Source organism: Erithacus rubecula (genome assembly GCF_903797595.1).
Source record: "Erithacus rubecula genome assembly, contig: scaffold_570_arrow_ctg1, whole genome shotgun sequence".
NCBI classification, from domain to species: domain Eukaryota; kingdom Metazoa; phylum Chordata; class Aves; order Passeriformes; family Muscicapidae; genus Erithacus; species Erithacus rubecula.
The window spans coordinates 29,590-55,776 of record NW_027635768.1 but is presented as its reverse complement, the minus strand read 5'-3'; the positions used below and the strand labels follow the sequence as shown (position 1 = coordinate 55,776).

General features: G+C 44.9%; 3 protein-coding genes and 1 long non-coding RNA gene across 6 annotated transcripts; 3 read left to right on the top strand and 1 right to left on the bottom strand.

Moving 5' to 3' along the window:
- Positions 1 to 1,803: 1,803 nt before the first annotated feature.
- On the bottom strand, positions 1,804 to 5,000 carry LOC306816415. Of its 2 annotated transcripts, none has more exons than XR_013777664.1 (3): positions 4,936 to 5,000; positions 3,142 to 3,242; positions 1,804 to 1,891 (listed from the first exon to the last, which is right to left on the bottom strand). It is a non-coding gene; the product is annotated as an uncharacterized lncRNA (long non-coding RNA). The 2 variants fall into 2 exon arrangements; XR_013777665.1 differs by lacking the exon at positions 4,936 to 5,000 and adding an exon at positions 3,869 to 4,000.
- On the top strand, positions 3,277 to 5,324 carry HOXB8 (homeobox B8). 2 transcript variants are annotated; one of them, XM_079332852.1, is made up of 2 exons: positions 3,277 to 4,082; positions 4,850 to 5,324. In XM_079332852.1, the coding sequence occupies exons 1-2, from the start codon at positions 3,662 to 3,664 to the stop codon at positions 5,152 to 5,154; spliced, it is 726 nt and encodes a 241-aa protein (XP_079188978.1). In that variant the 5' UTR covers positions 3,277 to 3,661; the 3' UTR covers positions 5,155 to 5,324. The 2 variants fall into 2 exon arrangements, with proteins under 2 accessions (XP_079188978.1, XP_079188979.1); XM_079332853.1 differs by having other exon boundaries at positions 4,853 to 5,322.
- A 1,770-nt stretch (positions 5,325 to 7,094) lies between these two features.
- HOXB7 (homeobox B7) lies at positions 7,095 to 11,366 on the top strand. Its single transcript, XM_079332849.1, has 2 exons — positions 7,095 to 8,010; positions 11,039 to 11,366. The coding sequence occupies exons 1-2, from the start codon at positions 7,620 to 7,622 to the stop codon at positions 11,290 to 11,292; spliced, it is 645 nt and encodes a 214-aa protein (XP_079188975.1). The 5' UTR covers positions 7,095 to 7,619; the 3' UTR covers positions 11,293 to 11,366.
- Positions 11,367 to 22,902: 11,536 nt separating this feature from the next.
- Positions 22,903 to 25,328, top strand: HOXB6 (homeobox B6). Its single transcript, XM_079332848.1, has 2 exons — positions 22,903 to 23,462; positions 25,012 to 25,328. Exons 1-2 carry the CDS (start codon positions 23,036 to 23,038, stop codon positions 25,269 to 25,271), a joined length of 687 nt encoding a protein of 228 aa, XP_079188974.1. The 5' UTR covers positions 22,903 to 23,035; the 3' UTR covers positions 25,272 to 25,328.
- The last annotated feature ends 859 nt before the right edge of the window (positions 25,329 to 26,187 follow it).

The window sequence follows — 26,187 nt, the reverse complement described above, 5'->3', positions numbered from 1 at the left end:
TTGTCTTTTTTTGCTGCTCTGGAGGTGGGAGGACTGAAATTATCCCGACCTCGCAGATTTACGTTTGTGGGGTTGGGAAAAAAGCGATCGGTTCGAAGATTTCGGGCAGGAAGGGACGCGCGGAACCGGGACAATATTTTTCCCCTCGGCCATTAGGATGATCTGCGCTTTCCCCGCTCGATATTTTATGTGTTTTATAATCGCAGCCACCGCAGGAAAAAAAAACAAAACACAAAACACCCAACCCAACCCAACCGTGCAACAAAACAAGAGCGTTTGTTTCTTTAATTTTGAAGTTGAACCGCTCATTTCGGGTATTGCTGCCCCTTCTTGGCTTAAATTCTTCACTTTAACAGCTTTAGAAATATTTAAAAAATGCCACAAAGGAGTAAATTACCCCAAAAATGCTCTTAAACCACCGCGGTTTAGGCTTCGTATAAATACACCCCTGATGCGGCGGCAATAATGTCAACTTTTAACTCCACTTTTATTATTTTATATAAAAGTTCACTTTTATTTTGGCCTTTGATTCCTCGGAATTACGAGGCAAAAAAAAAAAAAAATATTCAGATGTTGTAATTGTTCCTCTACAAACGGCGTAAATAATTTCAAGATGTCTTTTTCTTTCCGATTTTTTTTTTTTACCCCTGACTGGATATTTCTCCCCAATTCCATCAGAATCCGCTCCCAAAAATCGAGATTTTGGGTGAGGGCGGAACAAGGTGGGAAATGTGATTTTTTTAGAAGATTTTAAGGGGGAAACTTTCAGCATCTCGAGGCTCCGTGAGGTGAAATACGAGCGCAAAGAGAAATAAATGAGGGAAATGAAGAAAAATCTCGCCCCTGTGCATTCGGCGAGAGGCAGAGCGCCGAAAACTTGAGGTTCACCAAGAAAAGGATTTGAGGTTCTTTCATAATCTTTTATTTGATTTTTTTTTTCACCCCCGTTTATGAATTCCTAATAAATCTTCCCTCCGCTGGGTATTTATAAATTATCTCCCTCCGACACCCAGCCCCGCGCCCGCGCTCGGTTTTCCTTGGAATGGAAACATTTTCCTTTCATCGGGCAGCGCGGGTACAGTGCGGGCGATGATTTAGGAGCAGCCATTGATTTCGGAGCTCCCAGCCATAAAAATTCCCCTTCTCCCGATAAAAAATGTTCAACTTCCAGGGGAATCCCGGCTCTTCTTCCCCTTTCCCAAACTTCAGGCCAGGAGGGCGCGGCTGGAGGAGAAACTTCTCACCTAAAATCACTTTACTCCATCCCATTTGAATTGATTTTGTTTTTTTAAACTCTTTTTTTTTTTTTTTTTTTTCCCCCCCCTTGAATATTCCACGCGAAGCTCTATTTACTTCTCTGCTCCATTTTCGGGGCTTTTAATGTTGCGAGATGAAACTCAAATCTGCTCAATCGACAATAAAAGTGCGGAGAGAAAAGAAAATGTTAACTCGTCTTGTAGAGGGGCGAGAAAAGCTTTAATTATAGCGCTGCAAGTGCTCCAGCAGCAATAATTACCCGAAAAATGCTCTTAAACTCGGCTGGAATTATCCCTCCACAAAATAAAGGAAGCGAATTTACTTAAATTATTTCTCTAAGGATGGGTTTAAAGTTTTATTCCGTTGCTATCTTTGTTTTCTTTCTCTCTGCCTTCCTCCAGTCCCCGCTCATCCCCACTGATCATTTTAATGCGGGGATTTGTTGTTTCTTTTTTAACTAATGCAGAAAAAGTGAAATATTTCAACTTTCCCCCTTTTTGGTTTTTTTTTTTTTTTTTTTTTTTTTTTTTTTTTTGGTGCATTGGAGGTTGAATTTTGTCGCTCAGCTGGAGTGGAACCCTCCCAAAATTCACCTTTCTGGCGTCCAGCCCCGCAGCGGGGAAACAGCAGCAACCTGGGAAGGGCAAAATGGGGAGAAAAAATTAAAAATTGAGAGGATGGAGGGCTGGGGGAAATCCAGCTGGAATTGCGGGGGGCTCTGGAGGGGCTGGGAGGGTTCGGAGTCGTTATTAACTGAGAAACGTCTGGGTAATATTTGCTGACTGCGAGAAATGAATTTCCAAATCTACCCCCTGTGTGTTTAGGCGCTGGAAAATTGCAGCGCTGGCATCCGAGGGGCAACTTTGGCTGCGCTGGTCCCAAATGCCAATAAAAGAGAAAAGCCAAGCGCTCCTCTCCCTCTCCCCCCACCCCGGAGTTTTTCCCTGGGAGAGTGAGAAAATAAAGAATTAGAAATAAATTTTAAAAGGAATTAAAATATATATTAAAAGCTGGAAGTTCTGCAGTGAGATTCTGTGCTCTGGAGGTGACGGGAGCCCAAATATTTGGAGTTTTTTTGAGTTCCCCACCGTGCCCCAAGGAGGTGCGGGAGGAAGAGGAGGAGGAGGAGGAGAAGTCTGATGTTCTAGCTGAAAACTCGAATAATTTTAATTCGATATCGACGCGGCGGCGGCCGCGGAAGGGTCCGATGTGGAGGAACCTCTCTGGTTTATGGCGCTGGAGGAGCGGACTCGTAAAAGCCGAGCGGGTTTTATGTGGTGCGGAATAAACAACAACAACATCCCCGGCTCGATGGCGTTTTATAGTTTGTTAAACAGTTTACGGCCTTTTTTTGGGGCTATTACCGACGCAATTCCCTTCATGCGATAGTTAAACCTTTATCAATAATAAGGAAATTGATCATTAAAATGTTAAATATGACTACCTCGTTTGTTTTAAAATATGTTTAGGGTAAGAAGCTGTATGATTTGATAACTTGTATTAAAATACCAATTACATTTATAGGACCTTTTAAAACTGGTAGCAATTAAATCGTGTTCTTTTACAGTTTTCCAAAGCGACCCTGACATTTAAAAAGGCTAAAACTGCCTCGTTAAAATTTTGAAATTAACGGCTGCGAGCGGTCCTCTTTAATTTTCCAACACTCCCCAAAAATCAATCTTTGGGGTGGTCTAGGTACGTGATTTGTTGTGAGGCGAGCGATATCTCATTAATGTGGGTAGTTAAACATATTTAATCCGTATACTCACCCCACCTCCTTCTCCCTTCTCCCTTCCCCTCTCCCTCCCTCTCCCTCCCTCCCTCCCTCTCTCTCTCTCCCTCTCTCGCTCCCCCTCGCTCGCTTTTCCTTCTTTATTCTCTCACACTCTTCCTTTCACAATCATGCGGTGCCGAGTCCGTGTGGAGTAAGGAGAAGCCAATAGGATGAGGTTTTGGTAATAGATGCAAATGATCATGAAAAGACACTGCAAAATATGAAACAACTCATTTGCGCTGAAGTAAATCACTGAAAACTGTTTATGAACTGGCATCTCTTCTTGGAAATGTAAAGCGAGAACTCTTTAAGTGGCGATTTTTTTTTTTTTTTTTTTTTTTAGGGGTGGGGGGGGAGGAAAGGATTCAATATCATGCAGGCTTAGAGTTTTGATTATATCCTCCTTTTATATTCCTGGAAATCACAAACTGTCGTTGCTTAGCATCTTAGCGCTTTCTTTTTTTGCTAATAGATTCCCGTGGTCCGGTTTGTTGTGGGGTGATTTTTTTCTTAAAATTTTTTTTTTTTTTTTTTTACAAATATTTTTTTTTTCCTCTTCGCCTTCCTCCTGCAACAACAACAACAACAACAACACAACAACAACAACAACAAAACCTTATTGAAATTAAAATGAGCTCCTATTTTGTCAACTCACTCTTCTCCAAATACAAAACCGGCGACTCCCTGCGCCCCAATTATTATGACTGTGGCTTCGCCCAGGATCTCGGGGGCAGACCCACCGTGGTGTACGGACCCAGCGCGGGGGGAACCTTCCAGCACCCGCCCCAAATCCAGGAGTTCTACCACGGAGCGTCCTCGCTCTCCAGCTCCCCTTACCAACAGAATCCCTGCGCTGTCGCTTGCCATGGCGACCCCGGCAACTTCTACGGCTACGAGCCCCTGCAGCGGCAGAGCCTGTTCGGGGCGCAGGAGCCCGAGCTGGTGCAGTTCGCCGACTGCAAACTCGCCGCCAGCGGCCTCGGAGAGGAGGCGGAGAGCTCGGAGCAGAGCCCTTCTCCCACCCAGCTCTTCCCCTGGATGCGACCGCAAGGTGAGGCGAAAATAGCCAAGAACGCCATAAAGTAGCCCCCACCTCCCCCGCACCCACCCCAGCCCCGTCGCCCCTTTATTTTATTTTTTTTTTTAATGCTGTTCTTTCTTCGCTGCGCTTTTCTTTCTCTCGCTGCCTTTTCCTTGCCCCCGGTGACTGTATTTTACTGCTTTATGGGGGTAAACTTTTGCACTTGTAAATTGCTTTATAGTTTAATTACCCTGAAGGAGACCCTTTTCTTCTGGGGGCTGAGCGAGCCGGGCTTTCTGTGGAAGGAAGCGTTCTTAAAGTTTATGGCACTTTTATAGCCTTAAAAAGCCGCTTCATTTTTGTTCTCCGCTCGTTTCGGGCTCCGGGCCGCGCTGCCGCCTCTCTCCGGGCTCCAACCTTTTCTTTATTTTCATTTTTTGGGGTTTTTTTCCCCCCCTGAGGGAGCCGGGCTGCGCTGTTGTTGTGCTGGGGATGATAATCAGTGTGCAGAGCGCAGCTCCAGCCGGGCTGCTCGGGGTGGGCTGAGGGTGAACCCCCCTCCCTCCTCCTCTTTCCCCTTCACCCTTTTCCTCCAGCACCGTCTCCCCTTCTGGAATATCCTTTCCCCTTCTCCCTCCTGGTTTTCCTGAAGTTTTTTTTTAATTTTTTCCTGGGTTTGGGAGCTGCTGTGGGGTTGTTCTTCTCTCTCTCTCTTCCCCGAGCCTGGTTTATGTTTCTCTCAACCTCCTTCTCTTCTTCCTCCCCCTTCTCCCACCCCAACCTTTGCCATCCCCCAGCAGCCGCCGGACGCAGGAGGGGGAGGCAAACCTACAGCCGCTACCAGACGCTGGAACTGGAGAAGGAATTTCTATTTAATCCCTACCTGACCCGCAAACGGAGGATCGAGGTCTCGCACGCCCTGGGATTGACAGAGAGGCAGGTCAAAATCTGGTTCCAGAACAGGAGGATGAAATGGAAAAAGGAGAACAACAAAGACAAGTTTCCCAGCAGCAAATGCGAGCAGGAAGAACTGGAAAAACAGAAAATGGAAAGAGCCCAGGAGGTGGACGAGGAAGGGGAAGCACAGAAGGACAAGAAATAATTTAAAAAAAAAGGAGTTTTGAGGACTGAAAGGCAAGAGCTGCTGGGATGGAGGAGCCCCCGAACCCCGCGTTAATGGCAGTGAGGGAGGGCTTGGGCTAGGGGGGGAAACACACACAAAAAAACAACCAACAAAAAAAACCCCAACAGCAAACCACTAAAAACAAAGCGTAGAAAAGAGTTTAAAAAACCACAAAAAAAAAAAAAAATCCCTTTTTATTGCTGTAAAACAATTTAGCTGCGAGCGCCACTTTGCAGATTCTGCTCGGACACAATGAGCGGGAGGCGGGAGCTGCGGGAGCCGCCGCTGCTTTGCCAGTTATTAACTAGCGGTAGTGGAACGCAATCGCTTCTGTAAAACACGACTGTGAAATTCTCTCTCTCTCTCTCTCTCTCTGTCTTTTCTCTCTCTCTCTCTGTCTCTTCTCTTCTTTTCCGGGGGCGGGAGGGGGGTGGGGGTGGGTTGGTTATCATAGCTTTCAGCGCTAGAGGAGTTATGTGATATTACATTTGTGCACTTTTTTTTTTTTTTTTTTTTAATTTTTTAAAATTTTAGTTCCGTTGTTTGTTTTTCCCATTCCCATTTCCCTAATTTTTTTTTTAATTTTTTTTTTGTGGTTTATCTGTACGTACTGGAGGTAGCTATTGAGAACAAGCATCCCAACAACATGAAACTGCCTATTTATGCTGTAGTTATCTCTTCTCTCTCTTCACTTTCCCCTCTCGTTCTTCACCTTGGTTAGGGTTATTTTTTTCCTTTACTCTTCTCCCCAATTTTTCAATGTTTCTCCCAAAAAAAAAAAAAAAAAAAAAAACCACAAAAAAAGGGAAAAAAAAAAAAAAAAAAAAAAAAAAAAAACGGTTTTCTCTTCTTTAGTTAGCATGCGCACAGTGAAGCAAGTTGTAAAGTGATCTTTAGGTTAACTGTGAAAAAGAATGTATACTGTATCCGTGAATTACTTTATTGGGGGAACTAATGCTATATTTTGTTGTTCTTTCACCACTTTGTTCTATTGTCTAAACCTGGAAGCGGCGGAAGAAAAGTTACAATAAAGTTTACAAGCCAGAAATTCCGTGACATCATTCTTTTCGCCCTGCTCCGCTTCCTCCAGGACCGCTGGGATAGAAAGGAAATTTAAAACAAAAAAAAAAATTAAAAAAAAAATAAAAAAAGTGAATTTATGTGGGAACAAAAAGGCAAAAGCTGCGCGGGGCTCGGAGGAGGGGAAGGGGCCGCGATGGCTCCGCTGCTCCTCCTCCTCCTCCTCTCCTTCCTCCGGGTTCTGACAGCTCAGGCTGCCCGCTGCAAACCCTTCCTCAAGGTAAATTCTTGCTTTTCACCTCTTTTGGGGCTTTTTGCTGTTTTTTCCCCCCTCTCGGGGCGCTCCTGGCTTTGGTGGAAATTCACTTTTGCGAGTTGGTTGAGCGGGATCGCGTCACCTTGGGGAAGGAGAGAGCGGCACCAGCCCCGCACCATTGTCCGCTTTTATTTTTATTTTTTATTTTCATTTTTCTGTCTTTACACCCTCCTTCCCACTCCCCATCCCACCCAACCTTCAGAAAAAAAAATTTAAAAAAATACAACGCACTAAAAATAAAATTAAAAACCGGAGCGAGCTGACGGGTTTGGATGATTTCTGGGTTTCTGCAGCCAAAAGCGAATCGGAGCTGCTCAGGTTGGACTCGTGGCTGGAGCTGAGACGGGAAACGCTCTTTATTTTCCACAGCAAGAAAAGCTAGCGACGCCAGCTCGGTACAGAGCCCGTGTAATAAATTAAATATCGAGCTGAGTGGAATTTGGGGGGGGGGGGGAAAAGACGCCTGAAATTATTAGGTATCAATGAGACATTTGTCTTTTTTTTTTTTTTTTTTTGGGGGGGGAAGGTTGAGGAGGGGGCGAGGGTCAAAGGGGGAGGGGAGGGAATTATGGACAGTGGAGGAAAAGTAGCTGGGAGCGAGGAAATGGTGCGAAGGAGGGAAATGTAGAGGGGATCAATAAAGGGATAAACAGAACTCGCTTCCCTTTCCTCCAGCAGAGAGAGACCGAGAGAACTCGCTGGTTCACCAGCAGCGTGCCTGGAACCCCCTCCCCCTTTTTTTTTTTTTTTTAATATAAATATATTTATTTTTTAATTTTTTTCCCCCCTCTCCCCGTGCCGAAAACTGATTACAGGTTGCTTATCGACTCCGGCACAATTTCACCCCTTGCAGCAGAGATCGCGCTGGGGTTTTATACGGCATCAATTATTTATCATATTTTATAAATCCAGCCGCACAGTCCCGTGCCCCCGAGGAGGGGGCGGCCGGCGATTGGCGCCGGAGCGGCCACGTGCCCGCGCGTCACCGGGGCCGGGAGGAAAAAGGCTCTTTTTTGGTGTAAATCTGGACTCTAATTCCGTAATATATCACGGTACCTCGTAAAACCGACACTAAAACGTCCCGACCTACAAATCACCCGGCCAAATTATGAGTTCATTGTATTATGCGAATGCTTTATTTTCTAAATATCAAGCCGCGAGTTCGGTTTTCCCATCCGGAGTGTTTCCCGAGCAAACTTCTTGCGCTTTCGCCTCCAACGCGCAGCGAGCGGGGTATGGGGCCGGCTCCACGCCTCCCTTCGCCGCCCCCGTGCCCGGGCTCTACGGCAGCGGCGGCTCCGTGCACCCCCAGCCCCCCCCCGGGTACCCCTCGGGCTACGGGCTGGAGCCGGGATCCTTCTGCTCCCCCTTCGAGCAGAACCTGGCCCTGATGTGCCCCGGGGACGGCGCCAAGCAGAGCTGCGGCAAGAGCGAGCAGAGGGACGCGGATTTGCAGAGCGACAGCAATTTCCGCATCTACCCCTGGATGAGGAGCACAGGTAAGGGCAGAGCCGGGGGATGGGGCGGCGGGGGGGAGGGGGAGGGGGAGAGAGGGGTTTGGGGGGTGGGGGGAGTGGGAGTTGTTTGCTGGCGTGGAGGAGGAGGAGGAGGGAGGTGGTGGGGGGTGGGTGGGTGGGTGGGTGTGGGGGGGGGGTTGTTCCCAACTCCTTTAGTGACGTTTCATTAAAAAATAAAAGAGAGAGAAAAGTGGGGGGTGGGCAGAGCAGCACACCCCCTCCCCACGCCCCCCTCCTTGCCATAAAAACATCCTTTTAGCTTTAAATATTTATCGGGGCCGTGTCTGTTTGTCGCGGGAATCGTGGCCAGTCCCTGTGAGCACAGAGATGGGCTCGGGGGGAAATTCGGGGTGGGAGGGGCTCGGGGGGCTCGCCGGGTTCGCTCTGAGGTGGCCAAAGCTCCTCGAGGTGTCCCGAGCGCTGCGGGGTCAGGAGCAGCCGCGCTTCTTCATTCCCTGCTCCCCGAAAAAAAATGAAATTAAAAAAAAAATAGAAAATACAAAATTAATCCCGCACCCCAAGCGGTGACAGCGCGGCCGGGATCGGGATGGAAGAAGGGATGGAGGGATGGAGAGATGGAGGGAGGGATGAATGGATGGAGGGATGGAGAGATGGAGGGAGGGATGGAGGGAGGGATGGAGGGAGGGATGGAGGGAGGGATGGATGGAGAGATGGAGGGAGGGATGGAGAGATGGAGGGAGGGATGGAGGGAGGGATGGAGGGATGGAGGGATGGAGGGATGGATGGAGAGATGGAGGGATGGATGGATGGATGGAGGGAGGGATGGATGGATGGATGATGGATGGATGGAAGGAAGAATGGATGGATAAAGGTGAGGGCTCGTTCTGTCCCCAAACCCTCCAGCAAATCACTTTTTGGGGTGCCCAGCCCGGATCTGGGGGGGCTCCAGGGGCCGCCCCACTCCGGGTCACGCTGGCCCCGCACGTGTCCCAAACCTCGGGGCCGCCCCCAGCGCCCGCCGCGCCCCCGTCTCGGGGTATTAATGACAATTAATCATTAATAATTAATAAAGATCCTTTTCCCTCTGGCGGGGGTGGCCCGGCTTGACCCCAGAGCGCTCCGGGGTCGGGCTGGGCCCGGCCCGTGTCAGTGGTCACTGGTGGGGCGGTCACAGTGTCAGCGGTCACCCCGGGGGTGGCCACAGTGTCCGTGGGGGTGGCCACAGTGTCCGTGGTGACACTGGGGATAGTCACGATGTCCGTGGGGATGGTCACGATGTCCGTGGTCACTCGTGTGGGTGGTCATTGTTTCCATGGGGATGCTCCCAGTGTCTGTGGTCACTCGTGGGACTGGTCACCTTGTCCGTGGTCACACGAGGGGCCGGTCACAATGTCCGTGGTCACTCGTGGCAGTGGTCACAGTGTCCTTCGGGGTGGTCACAGTGCCCGTGGTCACCCTGGGGATGGTCACAGTGTCCCTGGGGATGGTCACAGTGTCCTTGGGGGTGGTCACAGTGCCCGTGGTCACTCGTGGGAGTGGTCAAGTGTCCCTGGAGGTGGTCACAGTGTCCCTGGGGGTGGTCACACTCTCCCTGGGGGTGGTCACACTCCCCGCGCTCCCTCGTGGGGCTCCTCACACCCTTGGGACGCCAAAAACCGGCAGGAAGGCGCTGCTGCCCCCCCTTTGCCAGCCCCAGATCCCAAATCCCGGGAGAGGGATCCTGGGGAGGAGGGAAGGAGGGAAGAGCGGGGCTGGAGTCCCCCTCGCGCTTTTTTTGGTGCTCAGTTCCTTCCATTACCTGCTCCATAATTCATCCGCTTTTACAGTTGATTTATCAAAGCCCAAATATTTCTGCTCGTAAACACTTCATCTCCGCTTTTATCCCACTTCAGATTTAAGAAGCCCCCACACTCGCTCCTCTTTCAGCCCGTGACGCTGCGAGGATCAGCACCAAAAAAACACCCAAAACCACCAAAAAAAACCCCAAACAAACCCAAAAACCCGCGAGTTCTGCCATCAGCTGAGCCGAAAAGCAGCAAAACTCGGCTTGGGGAGTTAAACCGGGGGGTCCTGGCCCTTGCACCCCCCTTCTCCTCCCGTTGTGGAATTCCAGCCGGGCAGAGATAGAGTTGTCATCCCCATTCAGCCGCGTTTATGGCTCTCCCCTCAGCGGATTTTACAACCCGCATTCCACGACCTGCACATTTTTACTTTACAGCTCAGCCCGGGCTATTTTGGCTTTTTTTTCCCCCCTCCCTTTAATGACTGGGGCTTTTCTTCTTCTTCTAAGAAAAAAAAAAAAAAAAAAAAAAAAAAAAAAAAAAAAAAAAAAAGGAAAAAGAAAGAAATGGGGATGGGTTTTGGGGGGAAAAGGGAAAAAGAGGAATTGGGGGAGAGGCCGAGCGCTGCTGCTCCGGGGAGGAAAGGACGAGTCCCAGCGAAATCACAAACAGCAGATTGTAGAATCATTCCCAACCAGGAGCGCAGGAAATGTCAGGCGGAGGGGAAAATCAGGAGCTGAGGCTCTTCCCATCCTCACACCCCAAAAACCGGCAGCGTGGGGAGGGGGAGAAACCCCAAAAAATCCCCAAAGCACCCCAAAAAATCCGCTGGGATGAGGAAAAGCATCGCAGAGCCCCGGGGGTTTGGGCAGCTCGCGGGTGTTTCTCTCCCTGGTTGTGTTCTCGAATTTATTTCATCCCCAAATTTCTTTTTTTCTGGATGAAAATTGAGGCAGGAACTCCGAGTCTGCCCGGGGATGGGAGGGCAGGAAACTTTCTGAACTTTGTTGTTGGCTCTGCTAGAAAAAAAAATAAAAAAAAGGAAATCCAAACTGGGATTTGTGGGGCTGAGACCAGCGAGGAAATCCTCAAAATTAAAGGATTAAAATAAAAATTGAAGGAAATTTTAAGAATTCAAGGAAATATCAGCGCAGGTTGTGCAGGGGGCAGCAGCAGAACAACCAGAGCCAAAAGAAATAATAAGAAAAAAATAAAATTAAATCCCCTAAACCACCTCAAGTGACCCAAATCTGTATTTTTTTGGGCAGGAACGGACAGAAAACGCGGCCGCCAGACCTACACCAGGTACCAGACCCTGGAGCTGGAGAAGGAATTTCACTACAACCGGTACCTGACCCGCAGGAGGAGGATCGAGATCGCCCACGCGCTCTGCCTGAGCGAGCGCCAGATCAAAATCTGGTTCCAGAACCGCCGCATGAAGTGGAAAAAAGAAAATAAAAGCGCCTGCCCCGGTTCCAGCGGGCAGGAAAAAGCAGAAGCCGAGGAGGATGAGGAGGAGTGAAAAGGGGAGAGAGGTGGATGAGAGGGGGGGGAAAAGGCAAAAAAAAACCGCGTTAAAAACACAAAAAAACCACACACACACACAAAAAAAGACTATATATAAAAATAAATGATAAGCGCATAAATAATTAAACCCCCAGGAGTGACGCGTTGTGCTTCATGACACTGAGAAAAAAATACTACCTATATTAAATTGTTTTTTTTTTTCTTTTTGTACAATAGACTATCTACCTATTAAATGTGGCTTTAGAGTCAGGATAGACACTTTTTTATTTTTATTTTTTTCCTATGTGAGCCTTCCTCTAGCAGCAGTAATTTGTAAAAGCTCCGTTTGTACTTCGCTGTGGCATTTTTTTGATTTTTTGATCTTTTTTTTTTGTTTGTTTGTTTGCGGTGGGGGTGGGTGATGAAGTAACGTGGTCGTGTTTTAGCACCTTTAATTTAGAAAATGTGACCCGAAAAATAATAAAAAACCCAAACAAAAAAAAAAAAAACCCTGAATGCAAATTCCATTTAGAGCGTAGAGTCCTGTACATAATAGGAATTATTATAATTATTATTATTCTCCTTCCTCCCTGTCACCTCTGTGGTTCTTTTCTCCTCGCGATCTCTTTTGTCTGTGGATATTTTTACCTTCGTTGTTCGAGCCTCTAAGGGGGGAAAAAAAGGGGAAAAAAATAAAAAAAAAAAAGGAAAAAAGATGAAGAATTAATATTGTGCTACGTCAAATGTTGTATATCAAAGTAGCAAATTATTTAATGGCGGCGCGTTGCTTTTTTTGTTTTGTTTTGTTTTGTTATTATTGATTAATATTATTATTATTATTATTATTATTTTCCTCGGTCTGTGATTATTATTCTTGGAAATAAAAGGAGATCTCCAATAATCTGCGTTGTGTTCCTTCCTCTTTGGTTTATTACAAACTAAATATTTTTTTGGGGGGCTGGCTTGGAAATAAAGGTGATGAAAAGTCCTTTTATCCCGATTTATCACCCGAATTTCTCTCTTTTCTTTGGCACGGCCGATCCATTCCTGATTTCGGTGTTTTTCCGGCAGATTTGGCGAATATCCTGAGAAATAATTGATTTTTCTGGGGCTCTGGGAATGCGGGCTGAGCTCTCTCCCTCTGGGATTATTTCTGAGGAAGGTAAAAGCGAAAAAAACCCAATCAATAAATTAAAAAATCGGAATTAAAAGAACCCAGAATCGCCCCAAAGAATCTTTCCCGCTCCTCGCTTCAATTCTCATTTTCTCGTAACTGATTCCAGCCAACCCGACCCATTTCAGCCATTTTATTTATTTATTATTTTCTTTTTCAGCTTCTCCCTTCAATTACTTTACTGCGGACTGGAACTCTTTCATTACCGCCAAATAACGCCGAGCATCAAAGCGCGCATAAAATAAATTAAAGCAATTAAACGCGGGGAAAAGGAGAGGAAGAAGAAAGAAGAAAAAAAAAAAAAAAATCAACAGGGTAAAACAAAAGGCGAGAAAATTTAAGCGCTTGCCCGGCCCCGTTTTGATGATTTATTTTATTTATTTCCTCCGCGCATCAAGATTTTAATCCACGGGATGGGCAAGATGCAGAGGGAAGGGGATTTAAATGGTAGAGATAATAAATGAATAAAAGAAAATAAAATTTAAAAAAAATCACACAAATCCCCAAAAAACCCAACAAACAAACCCCAAAAAACAAACAAAAATTTAAAAAAATCCGTATTTTCCCTTCCTCCCCTCCGTGCCTCGCTCCTTTTCCACCTCCCACCGCCCCCAGATGATTTCGTGTCCGGGCGCATCCTCGGGGATAATTTTTTTTCTTTTTTAAATTTTTAAAATTTTTTATTTTTTCCCCCCCAAAATAAGTCGCCGCCTCAGGGATCTTCTCGCCCCCGGATTCGCTGCTGGCGCCGCTCGCCCTAATTATGGCAGGCCCGTTATTAAAGCGATTTTTATTTCTTTATTTGGCTTTTTTTTTTCCCCCCATTTGGAGGAGGAAAATCAAGGGAAAAAAATTCAATTTTTTTTTTCTATTTTTTTCCCCTTTCTTCATCCCCTTTGCAGAGCGAGGTCGAGGAGTGGGAGGGGGGGAAATAAATAAAATTTAAAATTATTCCAGAAATTTCCTTTTTCCTGCTTCCCCCCCCCTCCCGGGCCGCAGCTCAGCGCTGGGATTTGGGGAGAATTCCAGAAAAAAAAAGCAAAGAGAGTCTGGAACCCATCGGGGACCCCCCAAAATCCCAACCTTGGGGACAAGGGCGGGGTCCCCTGGGGGGGTTTTGGCTCCCACCCCAATCCCGCTTTTCTCGCTTTTATTTCCCCCCCTCCAAATCCTCCTGGTTGTTCCTTTCAGCTTAAAAAAAATCCCAATTATGACCCAAAAATCAGGGAAATTATCCCAAACCCGCGGCCCCCGCTGCTTTACGGCGCCTTTTCCCCGTTCCCACCCAACCCCAACCTCCGGCTCTTTATTCTGGGGGGGTTTTATTGTTCGCAAATTGGAGGAATTATTCCTTTTTTTTTTTTAAATTCCCCCAAATCCCCTTCCTCAAATCCAAACCAAGAGTGAGATTCGGGGGGAGAACTGAAAAAACAAAAAATCCGCCACCACCTTTTTGATTTTTTTTTTTTTTGTTAAAAATTTTTGCTTTAAAATATATAAATATATTTAAAAAAAAAAAAAAAAAAAGAAGATGGCGGCTAAGAAAAAGCCTGCTGTTAAACCGGTCATGAAGAAATGCAATAAATTCCTTGTTGTTTTATGAAAATTTACAACTTTGTGATAGAACTTTATGAGTGGCTGGGTTCTGGGATTGGCCAGAGCCGGTCATGTGGACTGCTAACCGTGAACATGAACTTTTTATTATTTCCCATGTGGTTATATTGCACCATTCTTCTGTCCGCTGCACCTTGGGTCGGATCAGTGTCCTCTGTAGGGCTCTCGCCCTCTCTCTCTCTCTCTCTCGGTTTTTTTTTTTTTTTTGCCATTTTTTTACTTTTTTCTGTGTGAGCTCGGCAGGGCTAAAGCAGGGCAGAGGGGAGGGGGGTCCCTGATCGCGCACCCGCAGCACCCCCGGGCGCCACCCCCGCTCCCCGCACTTTACACCCCCTTTTTTTCCCCCAATTTTTTTTCCCCAATTATTATCACGGGGTTTTTTTTGCATTTTTAAAACACTTTTTATACATTTTGTGGCGGTATTTTTTTTTTTAATTATTTTTACCACCCCCACTCCTCCCCCCACCCCCGCCGCTTCCCCTCCTCCTCACTTTCCCCGCTGCGCTTTTTTTTTTTTTTTTCAAATTTTTTTTTTTAAATTTTTTTGGGAATCTCACTAATGATGGAAGGGCTGCAGGGGATTCTGCACCAGCAGCGCTTTTTGCAGAGGGGGAAGTTGCTCCGTTTTTCCAAGTGGCAGCAAAAGGAGAGGAGCCCTCGGGAGAGGCGATGGACGGAGCTCAGGTTGGGACAAGATTTGTCACCCAACAGATAAAGCGAAACCGCATCTCACCTCCCCAAAATCCACAGGATGGGCAGAGAGGGACGGCAAAAGGTAAGGGAAGGATTTATCTCCGTTTATTCTTGTTGTATGTCAAGATATATTGATGTATTTGTGATTATTTTTATTTTTTCGATGAAAAAGAAAAAGCGTTTTCCAGCTGGTTTTATTCTCTGTTTTATCCTCATCTCCTCCTGCTCGCTGAGGAGGGGGTGGGGAGGGTGAAAAAGGGTGGGGTGATGGCGAAAGGAGGAATTCCCGGCTTGGGGAATCTGTGGGAGCGCCAATTTATCCCGAAAATTGCAAAATTAGAAAAAGAGGAGCTTGGAGGTGAAGGGGAAGAGCCAGAGGAATGAAGGTGAGGGGAAAAGGAGGGAGAAAAAATGGAGAGAAAGGGAGGGAAGAAATGATGGAAGAAAAAGGGAAAAGAGAAGAGGGGATGAAAATGAGAATGGGAATGAAAAATATGAAGGGAAATAAAAATGAGAAAGGGGAAAGAAAAAGAGAAAGGGAAAGAAAAAGAAAGGGAATGAAAATGAGGAAAGGGATGAAAATGAGTGAGGGAAATGAAAATGAGAAAGGGAATGAAGATGAGAAAGGGAATAAAAAAAAAGGGAAATAAAAAGAAAAAGGGAATGAAAATGAGAAGGGGAATGAAAAAGAGAAAGGGAAATAAAAATTATAAAGGGAAGTAAAAGGAAAAAGGGAATGAAAAAGAGGAAAGGAATGAAAATGAGAAAGGGAAAATGAAAAATTAAAAAATGGAAATAAAAAAGAAAAAGTGGGATGAAAAATGAGAGAGAAACGGAGGAAAAACGGAGGAAGGAAATAGTAAACGGGAAGAAAAGTGGAAATAAAGGGTGGGAGGGATCAGAGCGGCGCCGAGCGGGGTCACCTGGACGGGAGCGGAGAATTTCTGAGATTTCGCAGCCGCGTTTTGCCTTTAAACAGCGCCGAGCCCTTGGCGGGCAGTTGTCGCCTTTTATTTTGTTGGTTTGTTGTTGTTGTTATTTTGCTTTTGTTTTGGTTTTTTTTTCCTCCCCCTCGCAGTTTTCTCGTCTTCAGGCGAGCTCGGGGATTCGGCGAAGTCGCCGCCGTCTCCAGGGTCGTTATGGGGTGGGTGTTTTTTTTTTTTTTTTCTGGCGTGAGGAAATGTGAAAATTAGTATTGAAAAAATAAAATAAAATAAAATAAAATGACAGAAAAAAAAAAAAAAAGGCTTAACCAAAAAAGGAGGGGGAAGAAAAAAAAAAAAAGAGGAGAATAAAAAAAAGAATGGAGCCAACGCAGAGCGCGGCGCTCTCATTGTAATTTTTTTTTTTTTTCTTTCCTCGAGTCCCAAATGAAGCTGACGTCGGGCAGTAATTAAGCTCGGGTTTTAATTGCGTTCTGCAGCGCTTTAAGCTCCGTTTCCAGCCCCTCGGTGCGCGGGGATTTTCTGCTCCAACCTCTCCTTTCAAAATTCGCTTTTCTCGGAGGGAAATCTTCCCGATTCTCGGCTTAAATCTCATTTATTATTATAATTATCATTATTATAATTTTTTTTTCTCGATGTTTCAAGGGCGGGGTGTGAAATATTTGTGCTCGTCGCTGCCGTTGCCGGGTGGGTTTTTAAATAAGAGAATAAGAAATGGGAGATTCATGATTTCGGCACGAACCGTTTTCCGACGGGACGATTTATCTCAGTCGCAATATCGCGGGCGACAGGGGGAAAAGATCGCGGCTAATAAACACCCAGACGGTTTTAAAAGCGATTCCTTCCCCGAACCTGCTCCATTTTTCATCAATCACGGCGAGGAGGAGGCTGAAAAAAAAAAAAAAAAAAAAACAAAAAAAAAAAAGGGGTTTTGTTCTCCTTAAAAAAAAAAAATCTCGTGGTGGTTTTATTATTTTTTTTTCTATTCGGAAAAACAAATATTTGTTGGTGGTATTCCTATTTGTTGTTTTTTTGCTATTTGTCGGGGATGAAAAAAAATAATTAGAAATGAATAATTGGAGGATTTTATCGCGATTCGGGTGGGAAACCACTTGTGGAACGGCGGGGGTTGAAACCTCGGGGGGATTTTGGGGGGAATTTTGGGGGGATTTGGAAGATTTTGGTGGATTTTGGGGGGTTTTGGGGTGTCCCCCTCTGCTGGTCGGTTCCCCCCGGGTTGTTAATTAAGAGAAAAGGAAATTAAAAATGTGATTAAGCCCCGGCGGAGCGCGGGACTCGCCCATTTCCCGCCGTTTGCTGCCACCTACCGACAGCGGCCGCGCCCGCGGGGGGTCCCGGGGGGATTTTGGGGGGTCCCGGGGGTTTTTTGGGGGGTCCCGGGGGTTTTTTGGGGGGTCCCCACCTGATTTGGGCTCTCCCAAAACCCCCCGAGGTGCGAGCGACGTTTTCACCCTCACCTGGTCCCCGCAGTGTTTTATTATTTGGATTATTTTGATTATTTTTAGTCTTTTTTTATATTTTATTATTCTTATAATTTTTATTATTTTTGTTATTTTTATTATTTTATTATTTTTGTTGTTTTAATTATTTATATTATTTGATTTTTAATTTTTTTTTATATTTGATATATTTCCAATCTTTTCCAATATCATTCCTATTCTTTTATTAGTTCTGTCATTTTCATTATTTTATTCTATTTTTTATTTCTTTTATTTCCACGATTTCCATTATTTCTAATATTTTTTATTATCATTATTTTTACTCTGCGTCACAACCCCCCTGGGAATTCCGTGGTTTGGGATTATCTCGATGTGGGTTTTTGGGTAATTTTTGGGGGATTTTTTTTTCCGTCTAAACATCCCTAAAAATGCTCTGAGAGATCCCAAATCCCAAATTCCAAATTCCAGAGTCGTGACAGGAGAGGCGAGGCCAAGATGGGCACAGTGAGGGTCTGGCATCATTAAAATAATAGATGAATGTGAAATAAAATTTTAAAAAATGAATAAAAAAGAGAAAAATTAGAAAAAAGTGGAAATAAAAGTGATGAAATGGAAAAAAAATTGAATTAAATGAAATTAAATGGAATAAAATGGGAAAAATAGCCAGGAAAAAAAAGGGGGAAATGAAAATAAATGGAATAAAATTGAAGAAAAAATAGAAAAAATTGGGGGGGGTGTGGAATAAAATGGAATAAAATGGGGGGGAATAAAAATTTGGAAGAAAATAGGAAGTAATGGAATAAAATGGAAAAATGGAATAAAATGGAATAAAATGGAATAAAATTTTAAAAAATCGGAGACAAGGGAAGAAAATGGAAGAAAATTTTTAAAAAGAAAGAATGGAATAAATGAAATAAATGGAATAAAATGGGGGTGGGGGAAAGAAAAAAAATGGAGATAAATTGAAATCATTGGAATAAAGGGAAATTAAATGGAATAAAAGGAAATAAAATGGAATAAAAGGAAATAAAATCAAGAATTGGAGGAGCTTTGATCCCTCGGGCCCGGGGTCACTCTGAGATTCCCGTGGGGACAAAACGCTCCCGGAATTTCCAAAGGTTCCCCCCCCCCTCCCCCTCCCCCCTCGTTTCCTGGCAACTGCTCCAGTTCTGCAATAATTCTGTTTTTCCCCCAGAAAAAACCGCGCTCAGAGACTCTGGGGGTGCCGGTGGTGAGAGGAAAAGTAAAAAAAAAAAATAGAGAAAATATTAAAATGATGGGAAAAAATCAAATTTTCTGTATTTGGGGCAGTCCCAGGCATGGTTGTTATTTTTTTATAATTATTTTAATAATTATTTTAATAATTATTGTTATAATTATTTTAAAAATGATTTTTATAATTATTTTAATCATTATTTATATAATTCTTCCGTCATTATTTCTATCATTATTTCTACCATTATTTTTATAATTTTTGTTAATAATTCTTTTTATAATTCATTTTATAATTCTTTTTTTATAATTCTGAACTTTTTTCCCTGCTGTATTTCTCGCTTTTCCCCTCCCTCCCAAAATCATTTCCTCCCTCCTCAGGAACTGCAAAAAAAATCGAATTTTTCGCATTTTTCACCTCCCCCCTCCCCCCCTTTTATTATTTTTTTTAATTCCTTGTTAATAATTAGCCGCGTCCTTAATGGAACAATTGTAAATTATTATCGCTCCTTTCCCGAGATTATTCCACACGGGAAGTCAGGTAAATTAAACTTCAATTGCTGCAAATTAACTTCGCAAGAAATTGGATTTTTTTTTTTTTTCCCTTTTTCATTTTTTTAACACCTTCGCCTCTCACAATCCGAGCCTCCAACTCGGGTTTATTTTCCCAAATTATTTTTGGAGCGTTTCAGGCTCAGCCGCTGCCAATTTTTTTTTTTTTTTGGACGGTTTTTTATTTTTTTTTCCTCAAGAACAAGGAGTTTTTTCAACTGGTTTCGTGCTCTGGCTTTGACTTTATGGCCGCAATAATTCCCTGGCTGAGGAATCCCCGCTGCGTCCGCGCTTCAGAAGGATCGGGAATTCCAGCTAAACGTGAAAAAAAATAAAAATATAAAATAAAAATATTTTATTTTGATTGGAACGGAACTTTTCCGCCGCTTCCCCGCACAAGCCGCGCTCTGTTCTGCTCCCGCTGAAATATTTGGGAGTTGTTTGAATTCCCAGCAAAACCCAGCGCCAAAAAAAACCTAAAAAAAAAGACCAAAAAAACCCCCAAAACCCGAAACTTTCCCGGTCACAGAACTTGTCCGTGCCCGAAATAATTCTCTTTATTTTTATTTATGTGCTGACGCTGTCGGGAGGGGAAAAGCCGCAATAAAAATTGGAAACCGTAAAATCCCTAAAATCCGTAAAATCTATAAATAAAATCTATTAAATCTATAAAATCTATAAAATCTATAAATAAAATCTATAAAATCTATAAAATCTGTCATTTTGTTGCCTCCCCGCTTTTTCCCTCCTTCTTTTCACACCCCGCCCCTGTTTTTTTTTTGGGATTTTTTGGAGGAGACGAAGCCAAAACTCTGATTAAAGATGAGCCCGGTTTAATTTCAGGGGCTTCTGTTTGAGCCGTTCTTGTTTCCCTCCGGGTTGAGTCCAAAATAAATCAATATCTAAAATATATCAATATATATTTTTAAAAAAAATTATATCATGAATATATATATATGTGTGTGTATACATGAAATATTTTTATATATTATATATCTAATAAACCAATATATAAAATAAAAATCTCTATATTACATCTATATAAAAATAAAGAAATATAATAAATATCTTCTATAAATCAAGAAATAAATCAAAATAATTCGCTTTATTCGCCAAAACCCTCCTCAGGACTGACTCAGGATTGGATCAGCTCCGGTTGAAATGGGAATTTTTCCCCTCAAACCGCTCGGAATTGGAGCCCAAGACTCAATTCCGGGAGATTTAATGCTCTTTAAACCCCCCGCTCCAATTTCAATGTCTCAGAGGTGGCAAATCAATTACAGCGCGGGCCTGACCCTCAGCGAGATGAAAACTCTGACAGGCTGCGCCTTTTGGGCTCTTTTTATTATTTTTAAATTTTTCTTTTCACCCCACTTTGGGAATCAAGTTTTCCTCTTTTGCTGCTCTAAGTAACAAGAGATAAAATCGGGATTTTTTTTTAATGCGCAATCAGTTTCAATTAGCGCGGGGTTTTATTTTATTTAAAATCCAAAAAGCACTTTTCAACCATAAATTATAATAACGAGCTGCGGCCGTGAAAATTTTTAAATTTTTCTTTTTTTTTTTTTTTTTTTTTGACGCTTTCCCGAACTATTTCGAGGGATTTATTGGCAGGGCGATCTCCAGGAGTGGCGGAAAACTCGAACTAAATATTTTTTTCCGGCGGAGCTGCTGCTCCCGAGCTGCGCTATCGGGACATCCCATCGCTCTGCCCCAAAAAAATTTGCATGCGGGGCTGCTGGCTCCTGATAATCCCCTCTAGTTCTGTTTGTTCTGGTTTTTATTTTTTTTTTCTCCAGAACCACCAAAATTGCGTAACACATCAAAAGGATGAACTGCCAAGCGGTTCAGCCTCTTATCTCAATTTTTTTTTTCTTTTTTTCCCCCATTTCCTCCCTTTCTTCTCTACTCATCCTCCCCTCTCCACCTCAAATTTTTTTTTAATTTTCCTTTTATTTTTTTCTTAATTTTCCCTATTTTTTTTAACGTCAATTTTTTTCTTTTTAATTTTTTTTTTTTTTTAATTTCCACGTAACTTCTGCTCCTTTCCGCGCACAAAAGGGAAACTCTGCAAGGACAAAATACAAAATATCACTCCAGGAGAGGGGAGGGGGGTGGCGGATGGAAAAGCCGCTTCCTCCTCCTGTTATTTCCTGGAATTCTCACGATTACGTCGCGACCCGTGGCCGTGGCACGAACCAAATCTTGGCTCGGCCGCTGCGAACACAAACCGAGCTCCCCATAAATTCTCCGCTGATCCCATCCCGATTTTCGGGCTCCGGCGGCTCCGCGCCAAACGCGCGGCTCGAGATTTGTGGAACGATTCGCAGATATCGGGATATTTCAACCCCGCGACAGGCAGATGGTTCCGAATTCGGGCAGGGAACAAACCCTGGATAGGACGGCGCTGATGGGGGGGACGTGCGGGGTTAATTTAGGTGGATTTCCCATTTTTTAAATTTTCCCTTTTCTTTTTATTTCCCTTTCTTCCCTTCTCCTTTCTCCCTCCCCGATTTTTAATTTTCCTTTTTATTTTTTTTACTGTGTTTTCCCGCTGTTGTGACTTTGATTTTCCTCTCTTGGAAAGTCAAAAACTGAAAAAAAAAGCGGTGAGAAGAGCTTCAACCTCACCTTGAGCCAGCGCGGACTCAGGGGGGGATGCGCAGGTAGAGCCGAGCGAGGAAATCCGGGCGAGGCAGAAAAAAAAATAATTAAAATCATTAAAAAATAACAGAGCAAAGCGAAGCTTTTAGGGCGACTGAGACTTTCGGTGCTACTTTTCGGGGTGGTTTAAATTGGCAAAAATCGGGTTTTTCTGGGGGGACGCGCACCCCTGCGCACCTCCAGGCGCGGCTCAGCGCCAGCTCCGCTCTCCCAACCCCCCCCCCGGCTGTTTCGGATGGATAAACTCCGCTTTTCCCCCAGTCCCAGGCTCGGGTTTAAGCAAAGCTCGGGCGTGGGGCCGGGATTAACAAAAAAAACGCAAGAGGGCACAATGCGGTGCCGGCCAGGAGGGGCGCGGGCTTTGGCCAAAGCGCACAGGAAATATTTCCTTTTTTTTGGTTGTTTTTGGAGATTTTTCGGCGCCGAGAAAAGCGGGAGATGCAGAGAGAGGGTCGGGCTGGGGCTGGCAGCGCTAATTGCCCGTAATTAGCCAAGAGCCAAGTTGGCAAAAGCGATTTTTGCTCTCGCAGCGAGCCCGGCCCGGTCACCTCCGCGGCGTCTCCTCCTGGCAAAACTTCGTATGAAAAAACTTTTAATTTCATTTTTTCCCCTCCTTTTCCCCTCTCCCTGTCTCGCTCAGCTCCGCGGCGAAACCCTCGGACATTTCAGGGCTGTTTAACGCGCGGGGTTAAAGTTTGGCGAGCGCGAGTGATTAACTTTTTAATTTTTTAAAATTTTTTTTGCTGTTTTCCTCCCCCTCTCCGCACACTCTCAGCGAGTATCCACTCGCGTTTTATGGGCGCAAATATCCAAATTTCGGCGCTCGCACCCCCGCGCCGATCTCCGGGGGAGGGAGGGAGGGAGGAGGAAGAGGAGGAGGAGGAGGAGGGGGGGGAAATCACACATTTATTTATTTCTGGAGCTCGGGAGAACGCTTCTTCGGGCAGATATTTGATATTTGGTTAAGGGGGTGCTTTTCTGTTGTTTAAAAGGGAGGGAAAAAGGGTGGGGGGGTGTGGACGGTTTGTTCTTGGGGGTCCCTGGTGCAATCTCAGCTCCTCATGGGTGCTATTTTGCAACCTCAGGCGCCTGCTATTGGTCAGCCCGTGATCAGATGGTTGTATTTCCTTGTGTCCCTCGCTGGCACCACGCCATCTCCCTTCAGCTAAAACCCAATCTCCGATATACCACTAATAGCTAAACCACTTGGACTATAAAACACAACAAATCATAAAAAGGCCGGGCTTTGAAAAAAAAAAAAAAAAAAAAAAAAAAAAAAAGCAAACAACAACAAAAAGGGGAACGGCGCGCGCTACACACACCACCAGCAAAAAAACTCAAAAAAAAAATTCCACAAAAAGAGGAAAAATAAGGAGGAAAAAACAAAAAAAAAAAAAAAAGGGAAAGGGGGAATATTTTTTTTTTTTTCTCTCTCTCTCCTTTCCGATGAGTTCTTATTTTGTCAACTCGACGTTCCCGGTGAGCCTGGCGGCGGGGCAGGAGCCCTTCCTGGGACAGATCCCGCTGTACCCCTCGGGCTACGCGGACCCTCTGCGGCACTACGCGGGCGCCTATGGAGCCGCGGGCGCGCAGGACAAGTTCTCCTCCTCCTCCTCCTCCTCCTCCTCCTCCTCTGCCTACTACCAGCAGAGCTCCGCGGCGTTCGGCGGCCGCGGCCCCGCCTGTGACTACGGGCCCGGCGGCTTTTTCAGGGACAAGGAGCCCGCGTGTCCCCCCGGCAGCCTGGAGGAGCCCTTCGGCCCCGAGGCGCGCAAGGACTGCGCGCAGGGCAAAAGCGCCTTCGGAGAGAGCGAGGAGCAAAAGTGTTCCGCGCCGGTTTACCCCTGGATGCAGCGGATGAACTCTTGCAATAGTGAGTTTAAACTCTTTTACAGAAATAAAAATGCATCAATCTCCTCCTCCTCTTTCCCTCCCCCCCCCCACCCCTTTTTCTTATTTGTTAGCGGCGGGGAGAGAGAGAGAGCGAGCGAGGTTCACTTTTAGAGCCCAAAAAAACTTCCAGCGCCGCAACTTGGGAGGCTCCAAAACTTCCCAGCGCTGCACGACTCTCTCCCTCTCCTCCCCGAGCTCAAAACTTCTAAACCCCCAAACTGTATTTCTGCCCCGCTCCCTCCTTTTTTTAAATTTTATTTTGTTTTATTTTCCTCTTTTTTTTTTCCGCTGCCACATTCCAGCTCGCGTGTCACTCAGCTACAGCGATTTGTCTCTGTCTCTGCCCCACACGCACCGCGAATTATCTTTTCTAAATCAGATCGGGATGACTTTCCACACCCAGAGCCCCGCACCCCCACGCAGCTCCCCCCCCTTCTCTGTCTCCCGGAATTAAATGATATAAAAAGTGTTTAAATATTTGATCCGGTTGCATTTTTAATGCCACCCGCACCTAATGAAAAGTTTGCCGGGGGGAGGATTTTCCTTAATTCCCTCCCCCCCCCTTCTCTTGGTGATATATGACATCTTTAAGTGCTGTTTCCTCAATCGGAATTATAATAATAATTAAAAATAAAAGCTAAGTAAGGGGGAAGAAAAATAATAAAAGCCTCGCTGCTGTGCTTGGCCCGTGTTTAGATGCATTTGTTGCCTTTTAAGCTCCAAATTGATGTCCATTAGCGCGGGGACATCGAGTGTTGTGTCCTGTTTAATGCGGGCTCGGCGCAGATCGATTCACTTCATTATTGCTTAAATGCCCCGATCTATTATGGGCTGCCGGGAGGGTGGGAAACAGCGCGGGGGGGTTCGGAGAACACCTTGCGATTGCTCATCCCGGAATAAGATGGATCTGGAGCTGGATCTAAAGCCCGGCTTAACCCCGGGATGCTCCGAGCGCTTCTCCTGGAGCTGCCCCAAACTTGGCCCAAAAGCGTCCCAAAAATCCAGCTCTGCGCCATCCCAAAAATCCACAAAATCCACCTCTGCACCATCCCAAAAATCCAACTCTGCACCATCCCAAAAATCCAACTCTGCACCACCCCAAAACCATCCTAAAACCATCCCAAAAATCCACCTCTGTAACCATCTCAAAAATCCAAAAAATCCACATCTGCACCATCCCAAAACCATCCCAAAAATCAAACTCTGCACCATCCGGAAAATCCAACCGCGCCATCCCAAAAATCCAACTCTGTACCATCCCAAAAATCCAACTCTGTACCATCCCAAAAATCCAACTCTGTACCATCCCAAAAATCAAACTGCACCATCCCAAAAATCCAACTCTGTACCATCCCAAAAATCCAACTCTGCGCCATCCCAAAACCATCTCAAAAATCAACCTCGCTGTTCCCCCTTCCCCTTTCCTCCCTCCCCTATTTCCCCCAATATTCCCGCGTTCTTTCCTGTATTTTTTAGATGCTTAATTTGAATTATTTTAATTTTTTTTTTTATTTTTGCGGGTGTCGCAGGTTCTTCCTTCGGGCCCAGCGGCCGCCGAGGCCGCCAGACCTACACCAGGTACCAAACGCTGGAGCTGGAGAAGGAATTTCACTTCAACCGCTACCTGACCCGGCGCAGGAGGATCGAGATCGCGCACTCGCTGTGCCTGACCGAGCGCCAGATCAAAATCTGGTTCCAGAACCGCCGCATGAAGTGGAAAAAGGAGAACAAACTGCTCAACTCCTCGCAGCTCAGCGCGGAGGAGGAGGAGGAGAAAGCGGCAGAGTGAAGGGAAAAACAAAAAACAAACAAAAAAAAATATACAACAAGAAAAATAGAGGGAGAAAAATTGGGAGGAAAAAAAAAAAAGTGTTATTTAAAAAGGCGCAAAAAACAAAAAAGATAAATTTTCAGTTTAGGGAGTGTGAGAGGTGAAAGGTGAGGGGGGTGTGGGGGGATGTCAGGAGGGTCCCGCACGCTGCTGGGACACAAAGTTTGGGTCATCCGTGGCCTGGGCTCGAATTCCAGATGATTTTATCCAGAAACAAACAAAAAAACCCACCAAAACCAGGTGATTTTATCCAGAAACAACAAAAAAACCCACAAAAATCCGGCTCTAATCGCGTTCTGAATTTTTTTTTTTTTTTGGCCCTTCCTGCTCCTCCCTTTCCCTCCCGCTCCACACCCCCCTCTCATGGAATAATAATTATAATAATAATAATAATAATTAAAAAGTGAAGAGACGGAGAGACAGAGAGAAGGAGGGAAAGGAAGGGAAAGTGTAAAAAGGAAAAAAAAAAAAAAGAAAAAAAAGAAAAAAATTTAAAAAAAAGGACTCCTAGCCGTGTTCCTACCCTTGGTGTCACTGTTAGTAATCTGCTAACTCTTGTATTTAATGGAAGTGCTGCAATATTTGTCATTTGGGGTGTTCATTGTCCTAATTTTGTAAAAATGTTTCATGCACGGTCGACATAAGTTGTTTTTTTTTTTTTTTTAATTTTCCCCTTTTTTTTTTAAATAATTTTTTCCCTTCCTTTGATAAATTAATGAAGCCCTTGGGTTCTTTGTAATTAGTTTTGGGGTGTTTTGTTTTTCTTTTGGCCTTTTTATTTTCTGTTTGAAAAAGAGGAAAAAAAAACCAACCTACTGAAAGAACGAGTACTACCTACAAGGCTGCAGGAAAAAAAATGAAAAAAAAAAAAAAA

Bases quoted from the DNA above. Each gene is read 5' to 3' on its own strand.
- HOXB8 (XM_079332852.1), top strand. From the start codon at position 3,662: ATGAGCTCCTATTTTGTCAACTCACTCTTCTCCAAATACAAAACCGGC. The intron at 4,083-4,849 runs GTGAGGCGAAAA...GCCATCCCCCAG, and splicing joins CCCCTGGATGCGACCGCAAG to CAGCCGCCGGACGCAGGAGG.
- HOXB7 (XM_079332849.1), top strand. From the start codon at position 7,620: ATGAGTTCATTGTATTATGCGAATGCTTTATTTTCTAAATATCAAGCC. The intron at 8,011-11,038 runs GTAAGGGCAGAG...TTTTTTGGGCAG, and splicing joins CCCCTGGATGAGGAGCACAG to GAACGGACAGAAAACGCGGC.
- HOXB6 (XM_079332848.1), top strand. From the start codon at position 23,036: ATGAGTTCTTATTTTGTCAACTCGACGTTCCCGGTGAGCCTGGCGGCG. The intron at 23,463-25,011 runs GTGAGTTTAAAC...CGGGTGTCGCAG, and splicing joins GCGGATGAACTCTTGCAATA to GTTCTTCCTTCGGGCCCAGC.